General features: G+C 41.9%; 1 protein-coding gene across 1 annotated transcript in view; it reads left to right on the top strand.

Moving 5' to 3' along the window:
• The window catches only part of macrod2 (mono-ADP ribosylhydrolase 2), a 379,266-nt gene that overhangs the window by 151,785 nt on the left and 209,885 nt on the right, over positions 1 to 17,596 (top strand). The window contains exon 5 of the mRNA XM_031875650.1: positions 7,213 to 7,329. Within this exon, the coding sequence (XP_031731510.1) occupies positions 7,213 to 7,329 (117 nt within the window). The remainder of the gene's footprint in view (positions 1 to 7,212; positions 7,330 to 17,596) is intronic.

The raw sequence follows: 17,596 nt of genomic DNA, 5'->3' as shown, positions 1-17,596 counted from the left end.
AGCCGAATGCAGACTGTGTACTTCAGGTTGTTCAGATGGGGAATGCTGCAACAACAAGACGGAGCAGTTAAAACAACACTAAATGTGAGGGCCGGGGCCGGCACTATTGTCCAAGGGAGTTCAACACGGTTGGGGTTTGGCACCGAGTTGTCCACAGCTGTCAGACTGCAGTTTTCCAACGACAGTGTCACATGAGCTGGGGTAACCTAACCTGGCATTCCTTTACGGCGCTGGGAACAACCGCATAAAGAGTGTTTGCTCCTAGCATGTCTAACGTCAGCCCCCGTGCCACAAATCCAACTCTAGTTTTTAACTGCAGTTTTAAGTAGTATGCATACCAGGGGAGCCTGGTCCATAGAGGCGGAGGAGTAACTGCTTTTCCTCTTATTTTTAGAGAAAAGAGAAAGATCACTCTGATTAAATTGCTTTAATAGCGACACCCGCAGGACAGGACAGGCAAGGCAAGGAAGGAAAACAAGTCTGGATTTGGCTATTAGTGCATTTTAAAACTTTTAGGACCTAATGATTTAAATAAGGGCTATCCATGTGTTATTACTAGGAAGTTGACTTCCCTTATGTACGTCTATGGGGAAAAAGTCTTTTTGGGCCCAGTGGCATCTCGTGACGGACCCGGAAGTTGTAATTCCACCATTCTGCCACTATGTCAGATTTACCTCAAAGCGCACATTTGACTTCCTGGGGGCTTGGAGCAGCCTTGTATGCCTCGGGCCTCCTGTCAGCTGTCCAGGCTGGACCCCCCCGTCGTACTACGGTGGTGTGCAAAGGATGGCTGCATGTGGTGTAGTTTACTGACAGTGACACATTAGACCATAGAGAGATCTTGTAACGTTTGGTTGTTGTTTTAATGCTTATTCTTTCGTGGAGATAAGTAGCAAATCCGTGTAGTACTGATGATAGTTGAATTCATAAAGCACTTTTCAAGTGCTGTCCAGATTAAAATCAGAAACCATTATATGACATGCACAAATCAGGAACATGAGAGCTGTATATCAAGCAGCACTGAGCCCATACATAGTTGGAGGAGCAAGTGCAAAATAAGACAATAGAATTATGCTGAGGGTTAGTTTTACTGGTTGGTTACCAGCCGTATACCAGTTAGTATTTCACTTCACTGTCCATTGTCCTGAATGGTAAAATAACTTGCCTTCACTAAATCTGACTACAGTCCGCTTAAAGCTAGCTGGCTTAATGTCAGCATGATCAACAGATCTACACATAGCATTAAATGCAAAGTAGAACGGTTAACTGGGTGGAACGTTTAGCACAATTTAAATGTGTAATTGTTAAAAACTAACAGCATATCTCTTGTGTTACACTGCATTAAATTCTGACTACCCCACAAAGCAATAATTACAGCGTATCCCGGCTAATCTATGTCTGCCATAGCATAAGATAATAAAAGGAGCAGTGGAGAAAGAGCAAGGGTATGTCATGGAATCAAAGCCATGAATTGTTATGTTATGTCCACGCATTATCTAACAAAGCGAACTGTTTCTCAACAGTTCAGTGAACAAAGTGTTGTTTTAGCTGCTAGAGCAACTAAAGATGAAGTGACTTGCTTGAGGACACCTCAGCAAAGGTTTCTCCTTCATTCCTTTAAGATTGCTTGGAGCTGCTCTGTGTATTCAAACTATCAAACCTTCAGCTGCACATCCAGATATCTTAATAAGCCTCAGACCTTTCTGTGACTGATGCGATCCCGCAGCATGCTCTCAAAGCCGAGGCTCAATGTGCAGCCCTCTACCTTAATGCCATTTTAGAGAAAGCACCTCAAATCTTTACTGACGTATTCGTCAACTCGGGCTGAACTGTAGCAATAATAACAACAGGGTTTCCACTGCGTTGTAGTGAAACCTGTGATTGTTGTGTCATTTATGCTCATTCCTGCTTACACCGCGGTGTCAGGGGACTTGTGAGTCATGCAAGCCTCGGGTATTTTATGTCACTTTGGAGAGTAACATCTGTTGATTGTCTGCCTGGCATTCTATTAGCCCAAATTCCCTGTTTACCTGGGTATTATAGGTAAAATGGAGATTAGCATCCCTTCCCTGGGAACTTGGTTACAGTGGAGAGCGGGCTATGGAGCCTGTTGCATCCAAAATTGCTGCGATTAGGACACATAATCCAGTATCACAAGGGAGTTACCACAACGGCTTGAGCATTTTCCTCCTGACATTTAGTTCAGCCAGATCTCTGATTGGCACTTGATTAGCAACTAATCCATGTCATTATCTCCTCCTGTAAAATTAGTTGAGTAGAAAATGGTGTCGTAAATCACAGAGGTGGACGTGTGGAAGGGCTCTGATCAGTGTACGGCTCCTGCAGAGGAAATGTGTTGTTACCATGGATACTACAAAAAAAAAAAAGAATTGGTGAGAGGGAGTTATAATTTCAGGTGTGTGTTTGGTTTTGTGCGGAAACTGCATCTCCCGGTGTGAGAGAGCATTGATCACAGTTTTAGTGTTGGCGTGTGGGAGATCTCAGTGGATCAGCAGGTAATGGACGTACATTCTCTCTGTTAGATTATGGACAGATATTCACACTTCTCCATGTCTTGCCAGGTAGAATCCAGCCCCCCCCCCCACACACACTCCCTCCAGCTCAGCCAGTGCCGCCTCCACTGGCTCCAGTCCTGAACCCAGCCCTCAGAGGAGCGGAAAATAATTAGGAGAGAAAATTGCAGCTGACACTATTTCTGAAAAGCAGGGTATTGTAATGAGAGCAGAGCAGGTATTCATTGTGTCTGAGGGAGCGATTGAAAGCCTTTGGTTTTTCGGGCTGCCTGGGAGAAGCCCCGGGAGAGTAAGCAGAGCTTTGCTGAGTCCCTTAATGCATGTGGGAACGGAGCCTGGAGAGGACGAGGCAGAGGTGTCTCCAACAATGGCGGGAGCCAAGGTTACAGCTGAGTAACTAATTCAAACCGCTCTACACTGACATACACTCTGACATGCACACACACTCGTCTCCTTTTGTCTCTCTCAATATGGCCCTCCCTTCGTCTCTTGCTCTCCTTGTTCCCATTACGAGTTCAGAGGGATGCCGTCCAGCCGCCGCGAAAAGTTATCTTCATTAGCCGTGCGGACTTGGTGGAGTGGCTGCTCGGGGAAGCTTTCTCTGAGCAAGGCACTCAGAGAAGATGAATACATGTTTTGTCCCACATAGGCCCAGCCTGAAGCCGTGGCAGGCTGCGAGGAGAGAGATAGATGAGGTATTAACTGTTGTATTTTTCAACGGGGGCCGAGGAAGCCCAGGAGGGGGTGGACAGAAGCAGATGCTGCCGTCTGAGTATTAAGCCTGTTAAATGAAATGTCCTCCTTAAAGAAGTCTTTACAGGAGTTTGAATATAGCACTGGGCACCGCTGGTTGTGCATCACATCGCCGAGCACATTAGGTTCTCCCGCTCGCCATGTGACTCAGACTGAAAAGCTGCGAGATGAGAGAGAGGTCGCTTTGATCACCTTTCAATGCTGTGATGCAGGTGCATCATCAGGATGGGAGCGCTTACCTCTTTGAACAGTTGAATGCGGTTATTACGTCTAAGTGTAATGGAATAGAGACGCAGACACAATGGCGTTGTATTGAGTGGTTGAGGACTATTGAATATGAACGTGACACATGAATGATAACACGATACGTTGAAGTTACTTACTGTCAGGTGTTGCAGTAAAATTTCAGTTGAAAAAGGTTTTACCTGCAAATGAAACCAGCAGATAACCAGAATTTGCAGACAATGTGCAAAATACAGAATTGTTTAGTGTTCATCCGATCCTTGGTGTTTCTTTGTGAGGAGACAGGAGAGTGAGCTGACTCGTCCTCCTTTCAGAGGTGAATGTAAAAGCCAGTCTTACTTAATGAGAATCTGAGGCTGCCTTTGTAATGTTGCAAGCATCCATAATGTGGAAATCTTCAGGGAATAATGCTGAAATTCCACTTAAATGAGAACATAAATTGATTGCCAAATTGCATGTGGGTCATATCTCCACTTATCTCAGGTTTGGTTGCCTCAATAATGGACATGGAAAGCTGTATTCACAATCAGGTTTTGATTGCCTCTCAACCCCACTGTGCAATTGAATTTGAGTTTGAATTATAAAGTACATTTTGAAACCTCTCTCTGCCTCTATGACCCCTCTAAATATATCTTTCTCAAACACGCATATTACCCGCTATGCATCTGTGGCACTCCACCCATTCCGTGAAGCAGGTAAATCAGATCTATAGCAGCAGCATCCAAGACTCTGGCAATCAGCCAGATCAGGTCAGCATCTTGTTCTCTATTTACCGGCACTGTGAGCAGATTTCCAGGCATGTAGGGACTCGCTGACACTAGATGCACAGTGACGCACTCAGCGGCATCAGTAAAAGAGTTTCATGCTCTGTAGCTTGTGCAACCATGAGCAGGAGGAGCCGCGGAATGGAAGCTGAAAGTATTATCTACAATCTTACTCTTCAGCTACTGAGATGAAACACAGAAGCCCCCGTGTGCTGTTGCTGGCTGGGTTCCCGAGGTGCTCATAGGTAAGAGATCAGCCATGCCTGGTAGTGATGAGAGGAAGTGTCTGGGGAGAATGGACTCCTGAGGGAACACTGCAAACTGGAGGAGGGCATTATTACATTTTCCTATCTTGGCTGGACTTCTTGACCATGAACAAAGTCATATCTTCCAGCTCTCGAACTGTCTCTTGACTGATTTCAGGTTCTACCAATGTGTTTTCCAAAAGAACAGCCATTACTTTTCATTATAATAAATACATACAAACAAATATTTCTTGTATTTCTCGCTTTTTATGTCTTGACCAATATAGTGCAGAACATTTATTTTTTATATATATTCTTGCTTTAGAGCACCTGAATGATTGCCTGGGAAGAATGTGCGAGCTCATGTTTTATAGAAATAGAATGAGAGTAGAACAGACATTGAAATCAACGTGCAGCAGGATGGTCGGAGTGGACGCCATTCTTTTGTGTACCCTAGCTCTTGCAACCGTTGTAGCCGGCTAACCTTTGTGCAAACTGTTGAAGAAGTATGAAGAAGAAGGAAAGTATGAATTGGCCATAAAATATATCAGTTTGGCTATGTGCCTACCTCTAAACAACCAAAACCTAAAGACGTCACGTTTAATTAGCAGTACTTTGTCGTGCGGACATGGATATCCAAACGAGTCGTCAAGATCAGCCAATAAGATAACTGAGGATCTCTGAGCAATTAGCTCTTTATAGTGAAAGTTTTCCTCACGTGATGTGAGGATGTCCCTTTTTTTTATTAATTTCCATCCATGTTTGTATCCGTTTCATGGCCAAAATATCATAGAAGAAATGCAAGTTTACACAAGTGCAAATATATTATGCAACGACTAAAAGACGATAGCAAGAAAAGGAAGTATTAATGAAGTATTAAAGATTTTAATTAAACATTTCAACCATATTAGAACTCCATGTGAAGGATCATACAACTTTAATAACACTGAGGCCTTGATCAATTCAACACTTAATATGAAGCCTGTCAGGAGCAATGGAGACATTATCAAATACTGACTGGTGATGCAGATGCAGCATCAGGTGAACTCATTTAGAGAACCAAACACAAGGCCAACAAGGCAACGTTCTCTGATATGGCAGGAGCATGTATGCGTCTATACTTGAGAAGCACGCGTACAGTCCCGGAGCTTTCAGCTCAGCCATTTAGCAATTCATGCTGGCGAGATGTTAAGAAGCGATTATGATGCAAATAAGTGTGGCTGATGATCGTGGACAATCTTGTTTTGCACAGTGAATATTCTAAAAATGCCAAGCCCACAGCCAGCGCTACATCTGCTCTGCGCTGTGTTAAGCAGCTTTCGTTGTCACCAGAGCGATACCTCCTCATATCCACATCATTGTCACACTCGTGTTACTTTTTTCGGAAAAGCCATCAGGATTCGTCTCTGTCAGCTGCCTGTCCCTCAGTCCATTAAAGATGATTGATAGAGCTGGAAAGTCTTCCGCCCAGCTGCTGTCGTTGACTCATCCCTGAGAAATTGAAAGGAGCTCAGAAAAGGACCATCCCTCATCAGAAGACCTTTTGTCTGTGTTGACGATGTGAAGCAAAGTACATTTTTGAAGATAGTGTAAAACTAATGTTGATCCTTTTCCTTCTTCCTGGCGCTGTACGTGAATAATTATTACATTAGAGATGAAGATAGTGATTAGCGTCACATTTTTCTTTCATCGGGAATATGAATTCAGATTTCTTTTTTTTCTGTTATCTGTTCCTAGGTTCTTTTTTCTTCATCAGCTCAGAATATGTAAACAGTGGTTATCCCCGCAGGCGATCTTAACCCTCAACCGTTTATGCTTTGATGGATAAAGCCAGAGACGTGTTCCCTCCATCGGCCAACGTTGTTCAAAGAGACATTTAAGAAAAGACACATCTGTTTTTCCAACTGCTACTGTTCCTCCTCCTGCCTCTGTTATCCTCTAATGGCTTGTGAGGATTTCTACAGGACAACTTGAGGAGGATTTTATGATGTTTCAGTGTGATTGATAACATGCTCTTGGAGGGATGTCAGGCTTTCAGAGACGGATAATGTGGATTTCTATCTATCTGCCTCCTTGTGTAAGACGTGCCATCAATCAAGTGTTATCGCGGCCTTAACCCGGTAAAATTAAAACCGCAGGGGGGCGGGGGGACCCGGGGTCTCCGTGGAACCAGGACACACATCAACGGGGAGCGCGACAGAATCAGAACACAGAGCGACATCATAACACGCTCGCCACGGAGAACAGGACAGATATAAGATTCCTATCCCAGGGCAGAAAAACACGGTTAATGATCTGACTGTATATCACTGTTGACAGTGGAGAAGGATTACAGGAAGAACAGTCTCATTTTCACCGTGCGTGTGGAGGCGTTATTAGATCCGAGCCCAGCTAATTTCATTCCCGAGCTCGTCAATATTTACCAGCAACAGGGGCAGCTCACTATAGCAGACCCAGTGTCCCTACAGAGAGAAGATACAGAGCTAACGCAGAGATTCAGGATTCATGAACATCATTTTCACCATGTTGCTGTTCCTGTAAACGCTCGTGTGTTTTGACATGATTAAGCACACAAACTGCAAATTAGCCCAGTTAGCTTGAGACCTGTTGTGCGCCTGCTTTTGTTTCTCCGCGCAGGCCTAACCTCTCTTTGTATGTCTGTTTGTGTTTCAGTGGATGGCTGCATACACAAAGCTGCGGGGTCTTGTCTGTATGATGAGTGCCACTCACTGAATGGCTGTGAAACCGGCAAGGCCAAGATCACCTGCGGCTATGATCTCCCTGCAAAATGTGAGTATCGGTTAATTAATATGTCGTATTTTTTTCTTTGTTTGTTGTGTGCGCCAGTGCCTTGCAGGAGTGTTCTCTAATCAAAGCTGCTGCCATTGGGGGCTGCATCGCCTGGCAGTTAGTGAGCATTAAGATTTAGTGGTAGACATTAGAGCACTGAAACATTGTACAACCCAGCATTAATCTATATTGTTTTTTTTTTTATAAAACTGCCTCATTTATTCAAACCCAAGGCTCCTGAACCAGCTGGTGGACTGCAATATCATTTGATTTTACAGAGGATTTTGCGATTCATGTGTGCACATGCATCATATTTTGAATTGAGTATTGCAAATGTAACTGCACAAACACACACACACACACATGCACACTTGCATACCTGCACATAATGACCGGGGTCATTAGCGTCCACTCCAAAATGGGGGATTGGGATGCTTTTAGTGTCCAAAATACAAACATTTAAATCATAATTTATTAGTTTTGAAAACTAATTTGTATTAAATAGGGGGGCTTGTTATTTGGAGGATAGTTAATATGATTGGTGCTTGCTGTATGGCTGGATGGGAGTGTCATCTGCACACAAACAGAGACATTAAGAGACCTATTAGTTTCTTAATTTGATTGATTTTTCATCCCTGATTTATTCTGTTAACGGATCACATAACTCTTACTGTCACGCCATAACTGATTTAGTTTTTTTCTCTATCATTTATGTAATGTTGTAATCAAGTCTATATATGCACCTCTCAGAATTGAACTACTTTCATAATAAACACTTCTGAGCTCATTTCTTTTGATAATTGTCAGTATAACGTGCGTCACGACTTTAAAAGTTCGTCATGAGCTCCTAACCTGGCCAACTTGAAATGGAAAACACGATAGGATGGAAGAAGTGTCGCTGGGTGTAATTCGGTCGAGACAAACGTCCCAGCAGTCCTAACCTAACCCCGAAGGATTTCCATGAGACAGCCAAGAGAAGACATTGAGGCCCAGATGAAATTAGGCTGTGTTAATACGGTATGTCGTAAAGATGTCAAACAAATGGAGCAGATAAACTGTGAGTCAGTCTTGTGGGCATTCAGTTCAAGCGTCTGCAGCGCCAAAACAGGGTGCACCATGACAATTTAATAACCTGCAATGTCACCTGGGAGCAATCACACTGCCACTGGGTACTGTTAGTGTAATTATCTCCGGGCCAAATGCCTTCTCTGTGCTGACGAATCGTTATAGATTGTGTAGTTCTTTACCGGGAACAGTCAGTTGTCTTCTGAACGTGATGTTATTTCATATTAGAGCTATCTTTACTCCCAGCCTGTATCATCTTCTTATCTTCCAACTCTGATCACTGTCATCATCAGTGTTGTCTCTCTCTTTGTCTGCTTTTGGAAACTGACAACGGCTTGACTTTTCTTTCTGAGCGTTCAGCTCTGACGAGAGATCTCACTCGTTCCCAATGTCTGTCCACAGTTTGGGTTTTGTTCTTCTTCCATTCATTTCCGTTTCTGACTTATTTGTTCCACCTACACACCCATTATAACACTGCCATGACTGCAAAACAACCTATTCGGTTTATGAAATCTCAAATAATAGTCTGTCCACCCCCTCACCACAAAACAAACGTGTCAACGTGTTTTCACATTTACGAATTTCCCTAAATTCATGGATTCTTACATGTAGGCGTAGCAAGAAAGGATAAATACTGCATTGAAATGACAATGTGTAGTAGTTTAATTGAAAGTTAATTCCATGTTAATCACCCGCTGCTGTGGCTAAATCTAAATGCATAAAATGATTCAAATCTACATTCAATTGTTGTAATATTTGTATCATCAAATGACTCATTTCAGCCCCTTGAGAGTACTGAGAGTAGATGGATCATCAGGATGATTGACAGAGGTGGCTATTGAAACGACACAAACACAGTGTCATTTGTAAGCTATTAAAAAGCTACAGTCTACTCATAAACAGAAAATAGACAAATCAGCCCGATTGGTTTTCACTCCTCATTGTCTTGTCTGTCAAAATAGATGAATGTTGTTATGGTCATAGTGGGTGTTTGGCCTGTCAGCGCTTTCATAGCTTGATTTTTGTAGGCTGTCAGATGTCTAATGCTGAGACTTTTAAATTGTTGAAGTGACACCAAAGTCACAAATAGCACATGTGGACCAATTAGGTCTTGTCCAAGAAATGTTATCTCTGCAGGCCTCCGTGTACACATGTGGACTCACACTCTCATCGCAAGCAAAATTGCTTCTGCTGACGCATTTCTGCAGACGGTGGCACGTCTACCCCTCCAAGAGTGTGAAGAGCACAGACAGATGTACAGTTTACCGTGTACATCTTGGCAATGCCCAGTATTTCCAATTTGGGCGTTCTCTTCCCAGTTTTGCCTGAAAATTAGGCTGCTTTTCACAACTTTCTATAAACACACACATCTCACGAGAGGATTGCATTCTTCTTTGGGGGCTGCTTCTCTGAAATCCAGCCCACTGCATATAATTGGAAATAAGGAAATCTAAACCCTGAATAATGCAGAACAAACTGTAAATCACTTTGCTTTTAATTACATTTTTAGGGATTTGGGCTTGGCTTCGTGCTGAACCCCCAGCAGTCATATCATGGCTTTGCCAACAATGCATGGGAATAAGTGATCCATTGCACCATGAATTAAGCAATTTATGTTGATCGCACAGTAATTATGGAGTCTTAAGCGTTATTTGAAGATATCACCCACGGTGTATTATATTTCAATCAACAAAGGATTACGCTGGTCAATTTAGTTATTTTTTGAAAGAAATTGAGAAATTGCAGTTTAAACATAATACTCAAATAACTTCTAAAGCAATAAAATGCTTCCTTGTGTTATGGGAAACTACTTATTGCCCGCAGGGAGAAGAGCAGTTGATCTGAAATCAGAGTTGTCCTTGTTTGGAGATTTGATTTGCTGAGGCAATGGAAAATGACTGGGCTTACCCACCTCATCTCGCTTTTTTATTTTCTTTCTTCGCAAGACAAGAAAATTGCTCTCCATTACGTCCCACTAAGCAGTTTAGACTGTGAATCCCAGTGGCAAATGAGCCTCTCCTTTAAGAGGGCCAAGCACATGTGGGACTGATTATTACGGGGCTGGCCCAGGATTATTAATCAATGACAGTAATTACCAACCTACCATAGCGGAAAGACTCCAAAAAACAGCGGTCTGTTGCATCAATATGACAGGGAAATTGTCTATTTGCCCTAATGTTAGACAAGTTACTCATCTGTTCATAGATTAACGATCTAATTAAAATATGATGTCAAGTGTAACAAGTTAAGTCACATATTTATGACTATGCTACCACAGTATAATTGTTTCATTGTTAGTATTTCATTTTAAGTATGCGCTATGCCTAAAGTTATAGGTTTGTGAGTGTAAATCACATCAAATAGTAAAGGACTATGGACTGGGCTGCAAAGAGGAAGGCTTGGTCCACTTCAGCTGTCAAAATATGATCATTTGAAAGGTTGAAATTAATAGAAACTTTGTGGATTGTTCTCCTTTTGGTATTCAGAATGGCAACAGTTGCTGCTTGTTGTCTCTTTTCCACCTGCAGTTGTTTTGAGGCCACTTCAGCAGCTGACATCTTTGTAATGTTGCTCATTATTCCGTGTGCCTGTATCCTTGTCCTCTGCAGATACAGACATCATTAAGTCACCTGTGAATACGTGCACAGACGGGGAAAGTGGGCACTAAGGATGGTGAAAAGTAGAAAGTAGAATCTTAAGTATTTTCCATAATCATCCTGAATATCAACATTAGATTTGAAACTTTAGTGTTGATGATACTAAACACACTGAATTTGTCCTTATTGTATCTTCTAATCAAAAAGCAACATTAAATACCAAATCATTTACGAAGAGATTAAATGCAGATTAAATCTGCTGCTAGAAATGCTGGTTTAAGCACTGGTGTCAGAAATTCATGAAACTATCTTATTAATTCTCGACTATAAATAAAATACAAGTGACTGAACAGCAATGATCTCCATGTCACACACAGAGAATGAGGCGTTTTACTACAGTGTGAACAGTCAACATGATCAAAGTGTTATAGTAACCTGATGGTGATCTGCAGTGACTGCATCTTTTGCTTATAATGCTGGTCCACAGGTCCGCACTAATAACGTTTAGCAAAGACCTCGCAGGTTAATCTGCACTTGCACATTGCAGCCCTACCCGTTGCAGTGGACCGAGACGATATTTGGAGTTCAAACTAGAGGTCTGCTTGAGAAAGTTAATGTCCCAAAGGAACTTTTCGATAGACTACGGCTGTGTTTCGCTTTCCAGTTTCATCTGAAATCTTTTACCCAGTTTTGTCTTCCTCCCTCGGGCTACTTTAGATTGATAGTTCAAAACATTTTACTGTTTATTGTTTTGCTTCTCTCCCCCTCCCCATTATTCTCTGAGCTCTAAGTATATGCTTTAAATAATAAATCATGTTTGGATAAAAGAAAGAAGGGCCAACATTTTCTTTTATCATCTTGCTGTCACAACAGTTGCCTCTTTCTATTTTAGTCTTTGTTAATTATGCGGGGAAAATTGTTTCTTGAGCTTCAACCGTACACTTATGCAGAAGAATCCGCTTTACTTTGACATGCATGCAACAAAGTCTACAGCATGTGTTCGATGAATACTGCGTTCGTTTCTATCTCTTAAATTTGTCTAATCTCATTGAGCAGAGGAATAGCTTGGTCTACTGTTTTGCTCCCTCAAGAGAAATGCTGCTCATTGGGATTCATATGGAAGTGTTTTTCTCTCTGACTTATCAGTTGTAAGGTTATATATTTCAGCCTCTGGAGTATTGCCTCCGCCCAGCCCACTGTGATAGTGTGGAGACACAACCATATCCATGCAGCATCGAGACGCCAGCAGACCTTTGATTACTCTCTAATCTAAAACTGGATGCTGACTGTTCTGAGCACACTCAGCCGGCTCTCTGTCTCTACAATGACCGGGCACTTCTGCGCACTTCTCCAATGTGCACTCCAGCTCCAGTAGAACAACACACAGCTTTGCCATTTTTTGTTCTGTTTTTTTTTTTTTGCTTGCTGCTGCCACACAGGCCTGCTGGCCTCCTGTATCCAGTGAATCCATACGCTGTCACTACTATTGGCTGTGTTTCCTTTAATAACATCAGGACTCTCTGCTTAACCTTGCACACACTGTGAATCTGTAACATTGTGTTTTGCAGCAATGCAGTTCCAATGAGAGGTCCCTATACTCACTTTGTGTCCCCAGATAGACAGAGGGACTTGATTTATAGATTGATTGATATTGAGTTGTTCCTTCTGTTATTGTCCCTTATAAAGGAGAAACAGATTTAGATTGCATTCTTATCTCCTTCTAAACTACAACATATATTATGTATTTGTGCCTTTGTTTTAGACTAAAGCCTTGCTTATCTTGAGATGTTGCTGAAGCAGTCCTCCGCTTCTGACTACAACATTTGCAGGTCTTGCTAAGCTAAAATGAATGTTACCAGTGTAATCAATCAAGGTCATGCAAATCCACTCAGAGGCAAGTGATGTATTAAGGACTCTTGAGGCTTTATGTCATTACACTTTTCTGGTTTGTCATAATTTTATTAAGCAGCAGGCTGTTTAACATTTCCAAGGATGTGATTCTTGAGACATCATCATCACATCATAACTCTTTAACCTATAACTCTTCAACTAAATGAACAACTGTGGGACAAGTCTCTTTTCTTTTTTCTATTCCTCTCCCTGAGTTTCCTCTCTATGAATTATTACCACAATAAAAGATAAGTAGATAATCGACCGGACCACAAAGTTGAATATCTTGATGACATAGTAGGACTCATTTTATAAGCATGACAGCTGTACACATGCACCACACAGCCTGCGACTCAGAGCCGTAGTTGGTAGTGGCTTCAAATGTTTGTTTCAGCATTAGATTTCCAAAAACTGTATTCTTGCTAGCCAGCTTCAGTGGATCTTACAGGACCTTAGTTAGACAAAACACCTTAGGGAGACGCACCCCAGTTCAGTTCACCTCCTTCTTTATCTGCTGCTCTCTTTCAGGACACAATGTGAGTCTCTGGTGTTTACTGTAACTGCACCTGTGCTAATAATACTAATCATCATCCCGTGATACATTTCTCTCCCTGATAGCGTGAGGAATCTTCCCCACGCATGGCCTATTTAAACAGGGAGACCAGGCCGTCTGCTGCGTCTCCCTCCACTCAGCAAACACAGATAAATCACAGCAAACTTCCCACTATTAGCAAGTGACATACAACCCGTTCTGATTAAATTACCCCTGAGACCATTATCATCCTGCGGAGCATGTTTATCAAAGCAGTGTCTGTCCCATCACATACAGGGACACTTTCACAGGGCCTTCTGACAACACTTCATTTGTTCATTTGGGTTTTTTTCCAAGATGAGATTTAGTGTTATTGAGAAGCAGCTTTGACCAAGATGTTTCAATGTACTGCTTCACGTTTGGACTCCATAGTGTTAATGCATTGAATGTGTCCTGCAGCAATAGAAATGTAATTAAAGAGTTAAAAGTCATTCAGGTGGAGGTCATTTGAGCCTCTTTATTCTCATACTTTCTTCACTATTTTAGGAACTATCAGAACACCTTGTTTTATTTCTTTTATTTTATGTACTGAGTTTTTAAAGGGTCCTGAAATATAAAAATAACACATTTGATGAAATTCTCATGCAATAACAGTGCATTGTAAACAATGTCAGCCTTGTCTTTCTCGTATGAAATGGATAGCACGGCAGGGGGCTGAACAGACTGTACTTTATCGCCACATAATGGATGAAATAGACGCAGTGTGACTGTTTCAAGGTGGTTTTCTTTTGCTCATTTTGGATTCAAGGCTAGAGTGAAAGGCATCCTTTGTTGCAGCAGATAATTTAGTGGGGCTTAACTCAACCCTGGTGGCCATCACAGCTCCAACCAGACACGGTGCTAAGTCAACATCTTCTGCACTGCTCACTGTTAGCACTCACATCATAAATGTCACTTCATCACTTCATGCACACACTCCATTTCCCGTGGACAGGCTCTACCTCTGACTTTCTCAGACGGTTCAGGTTGTTTTGTCTGGTACCTCATTCACTCAGTCTGTCTGTCAGTTATTAGGGTAATAAGTAGTGATGGTTTTAAATGTAAAAGTTGTACTTTGTTGGAAAAGTAGACACACCATGTTTAAAGATAATCATGCGTCTTTAATATTAAAATTGCAAGTCGAATCAAATCAAAATTAAATCAAGGAGAGTGTTTCAGATGAACTCTTTTAAACCTCTGATGCGTGAAAGATAATGGTCAGACCTTGCTGTTAGGATGAATTTTTAAGCTGTTTTCGATTATAAACTCCGAAATGTAGAGATGAATTAATGATGAAATAAATTGAGTATGAAAAGGAAGATCGGATATCAAGGAGAGGCCAGATGTGTGTTTTTGTTTTTTTGCCTGATCTATGAGAGAAGAAGTGCCTCTGCTTCTCCAGGCTCTCTGGCTCCTCATTGGTTGTAATGAGAGCACTCTCAACGAAAAGAACAAACCTATTTTCACTGCTTGTCTGTAAAGGCCCAGGTTGTCCCCCATGCACCTCTTTTCAGATATTTGTGTTTCCTTTGTTGGCTGGCCTGTCAGTCTTCCAGGCCTCTTGAGGATTGGAGTAATTTGGTAATTTTGCCTAAATGGTGATACTGTAATTATGTGGCATCAGCTGCCTAGCTGTCAGTGAGACGGCCAATGGTCATTCATCACCAGGAAACTAGAAGTGTGGGGGGGGGGCATCTTGACTGATCGGATAAACACTAGCAGGAAGAAAGGGTGGTGGTCTCACCCCAAAAAACGTCTGAAAATAGGAGGTGAGAGGCCTTTGGAGTAATGGGGTGAAGAGTGGCGGGTTGGTTGTTTAGCTGAGATAGGGCATCAGCAAAGGCACGCCGGAGCCCCAGAATGACAGTGATGCATCAGGAGGGGGGCACGTTGGGAGGCAGATGAAGTGGGACCACTGGAAGGTCAGGTTTGAAGTGGAATGTGGCAGCAGCTCGAATGCAGTCCTGCCTTCCCATCTGTCCACGAGTACGCCTGGTCTAATGAAGGCTGTCGTTATAAAGGGTTCATCATCCAGTGGTGGCACATTTACACACACACACACACACACACACACACACACACAGAACCGTCGCTACTGAAGTGTTTTTATATTTTTAATTTCTATTTAATGTTGAATGTATTATTTTGCTTCATGATACAGTAACAGGAGGCATTCTAACTACACCAAGTTTGAGGGTCACAACATCTTTCAAATAAATCCAGCTATTTTACCTTTATGTATGTATGTGTAATGGTGCCGCAGCAGATTAAAGGGCCACAACAATTTCCCCAGATCCCACAACTGATAGTGGTGCAGTCATAGTCCAATAAGAAGCAGGGGGAACAAATCTTTGTAATCTAGAGAGAACATGCAGTAGAAACACACCAGAAACAACGAGTCTTTTTTATACTTTGCTGGAGAAACTCAGGAGGATCTTTTTCTGAGATAATTTCCTTAATGACTTAAGTCTCCTGCATTTCAAAGTCTCACAGTTTTATTTTTCGACATCGACTAGAATGAGTCTTTCTTCCTGCTCGCCATGATTACATCATCAGGTGAAGGATTTTGAGGATTTCAAGGGTTCTGAATATAGAAAATGCAGTGTTGACAAGTGCAATGCAGTTGAATATATGACAACCAGAGAAAAGTGTGGTATAACTTTCCTACAGGTACCAAAACTCGCTGAATGATGAATTCACTTTTATGTCAAATTAGAATAGTTTGTGCACTTTGACCTCAAAGAGATATTTCAATTTTATTTGACATTTTTCCCGCTATTTATAGCCTCACAGGAGCAATTCCATCTTATATATCGATCAGTAGTGAGGACTTTCACAAACGGCTGCTAAGTAAGGAAGCAAGAAGTCGACATTCAAACCACAATTGCACAATATGTTCAGTGATGCACAGTGCCTAAAAAACAAATTAGCGGCTGAATTATTTTTCTTGTTAGGTGAGGAGCTTTTTTGTGAGTGGAACACTTACACCGATCCCTCTTAACATCTAGCTGTCTTTAATCAAATTTAATTATATGCTCTATTTTAGAGATTGACTGTCGTGCCACAACAACAGCGTAATGGTGTTAATCAGGGCTGCAGGCTTCCTGATACTGTGACTAAGACCAACACAGAACACTGCCACTCACCAGGGACAATAGTGCGCCGCTTATTGTGTAACACCAGCGTGTCTCCAATGTTGACAGCGTTGTTGTGTTAGGAAGAAAAGCAAAGTTTTAATCTGATGGCTTTGTTTACCTCTCATCCAGGACAAGGATAAAAACTAATTAAGAACGGGGAGTAACAGGCTCCTGTAGTGCCATTTTCACAGCTAATTATGCATGAATACTGCCTGCCTAAATAGTTGCTCCCTAGTCTTTGAGGTTCTTTCCACTAAATTGCTATGGTTACTTTCGCTCATTAGGCTTTTAAGATTGTAAACGTCGACAGGTTTTGTCTTCTTTTTCCTCTCCTCTCATCCCAGAATCCCTCTGCAGAGGGGACGGACACATCGGTGGCTAGTTAGTGAAGTAGATTCTACTTCATTCTTAAATATAGTCATGTGACCTGTGCGTGTATCCCAGGTTGCCATTCATGGGTTTAATGCTGTGGATTTAGACCTGCGCTGCGGCCCTTAACCATTAACCTTCCCATAAAAGTGCATATGGCTCTCTATAAACCCTAATGGGGAATGGGACCAATACACAGGAGCCTATTTGTGCTTTCAGGGGCACCGCTTTTGAGAAATACGGAAATGAGTCTCCATAAAGAGGCGAATAAACTTCTTTTTGATAACGTTGGGTTTTGCGTGCACCTTGGTTTTAAGTGCTGTCTCGATCAATATGTTTCCAGGAAATTAAAGTTTGTATACTTGTGTAGATTTTATGGCCCGTGGCTGTTTGAATTTCTAAGCTTTAATTCATTCCTGTTGTTGTTCACTCCACACTAAATAAAGCCATATTTGACATCTGTGTAGCTTTATGTCTTGAAGCAGTTTGGTTTTTAGAGTAATTAACTAATTCCCCTCGGTGATATTTTAGTGCTGCACCTTCACAACAAAGCACAACATGAGGAGCATGGAACATGATGAGGAGCTTTTACTGTCAGACTCTATAAAGTAAATGTGTAATACCGTACTTCATTGTTA

The sequence above is a fragment of the Anarrhichthys ocellatus genome, unplaced genomic scaffold, assembly GCF_004355925.1.
Source record: "Anarrhichthys ocellatus isolate YVR2014 unplaced genomic scaffold, GSC_Weel_1.0 scaffold3, whole genome shotgun sequence".
NCBI lineage: Eukaryota > Metazoa > Chordata > Actinopteri > Perciformes > Anarhichadidae > Anarrhichthys > Anarrhichthys ocellatus.
The sequence above is the reverse complement of the archived record's forward strand: the minus strand, read 5'-3'. Positions and strand labels throughout refer to the sequence as shown.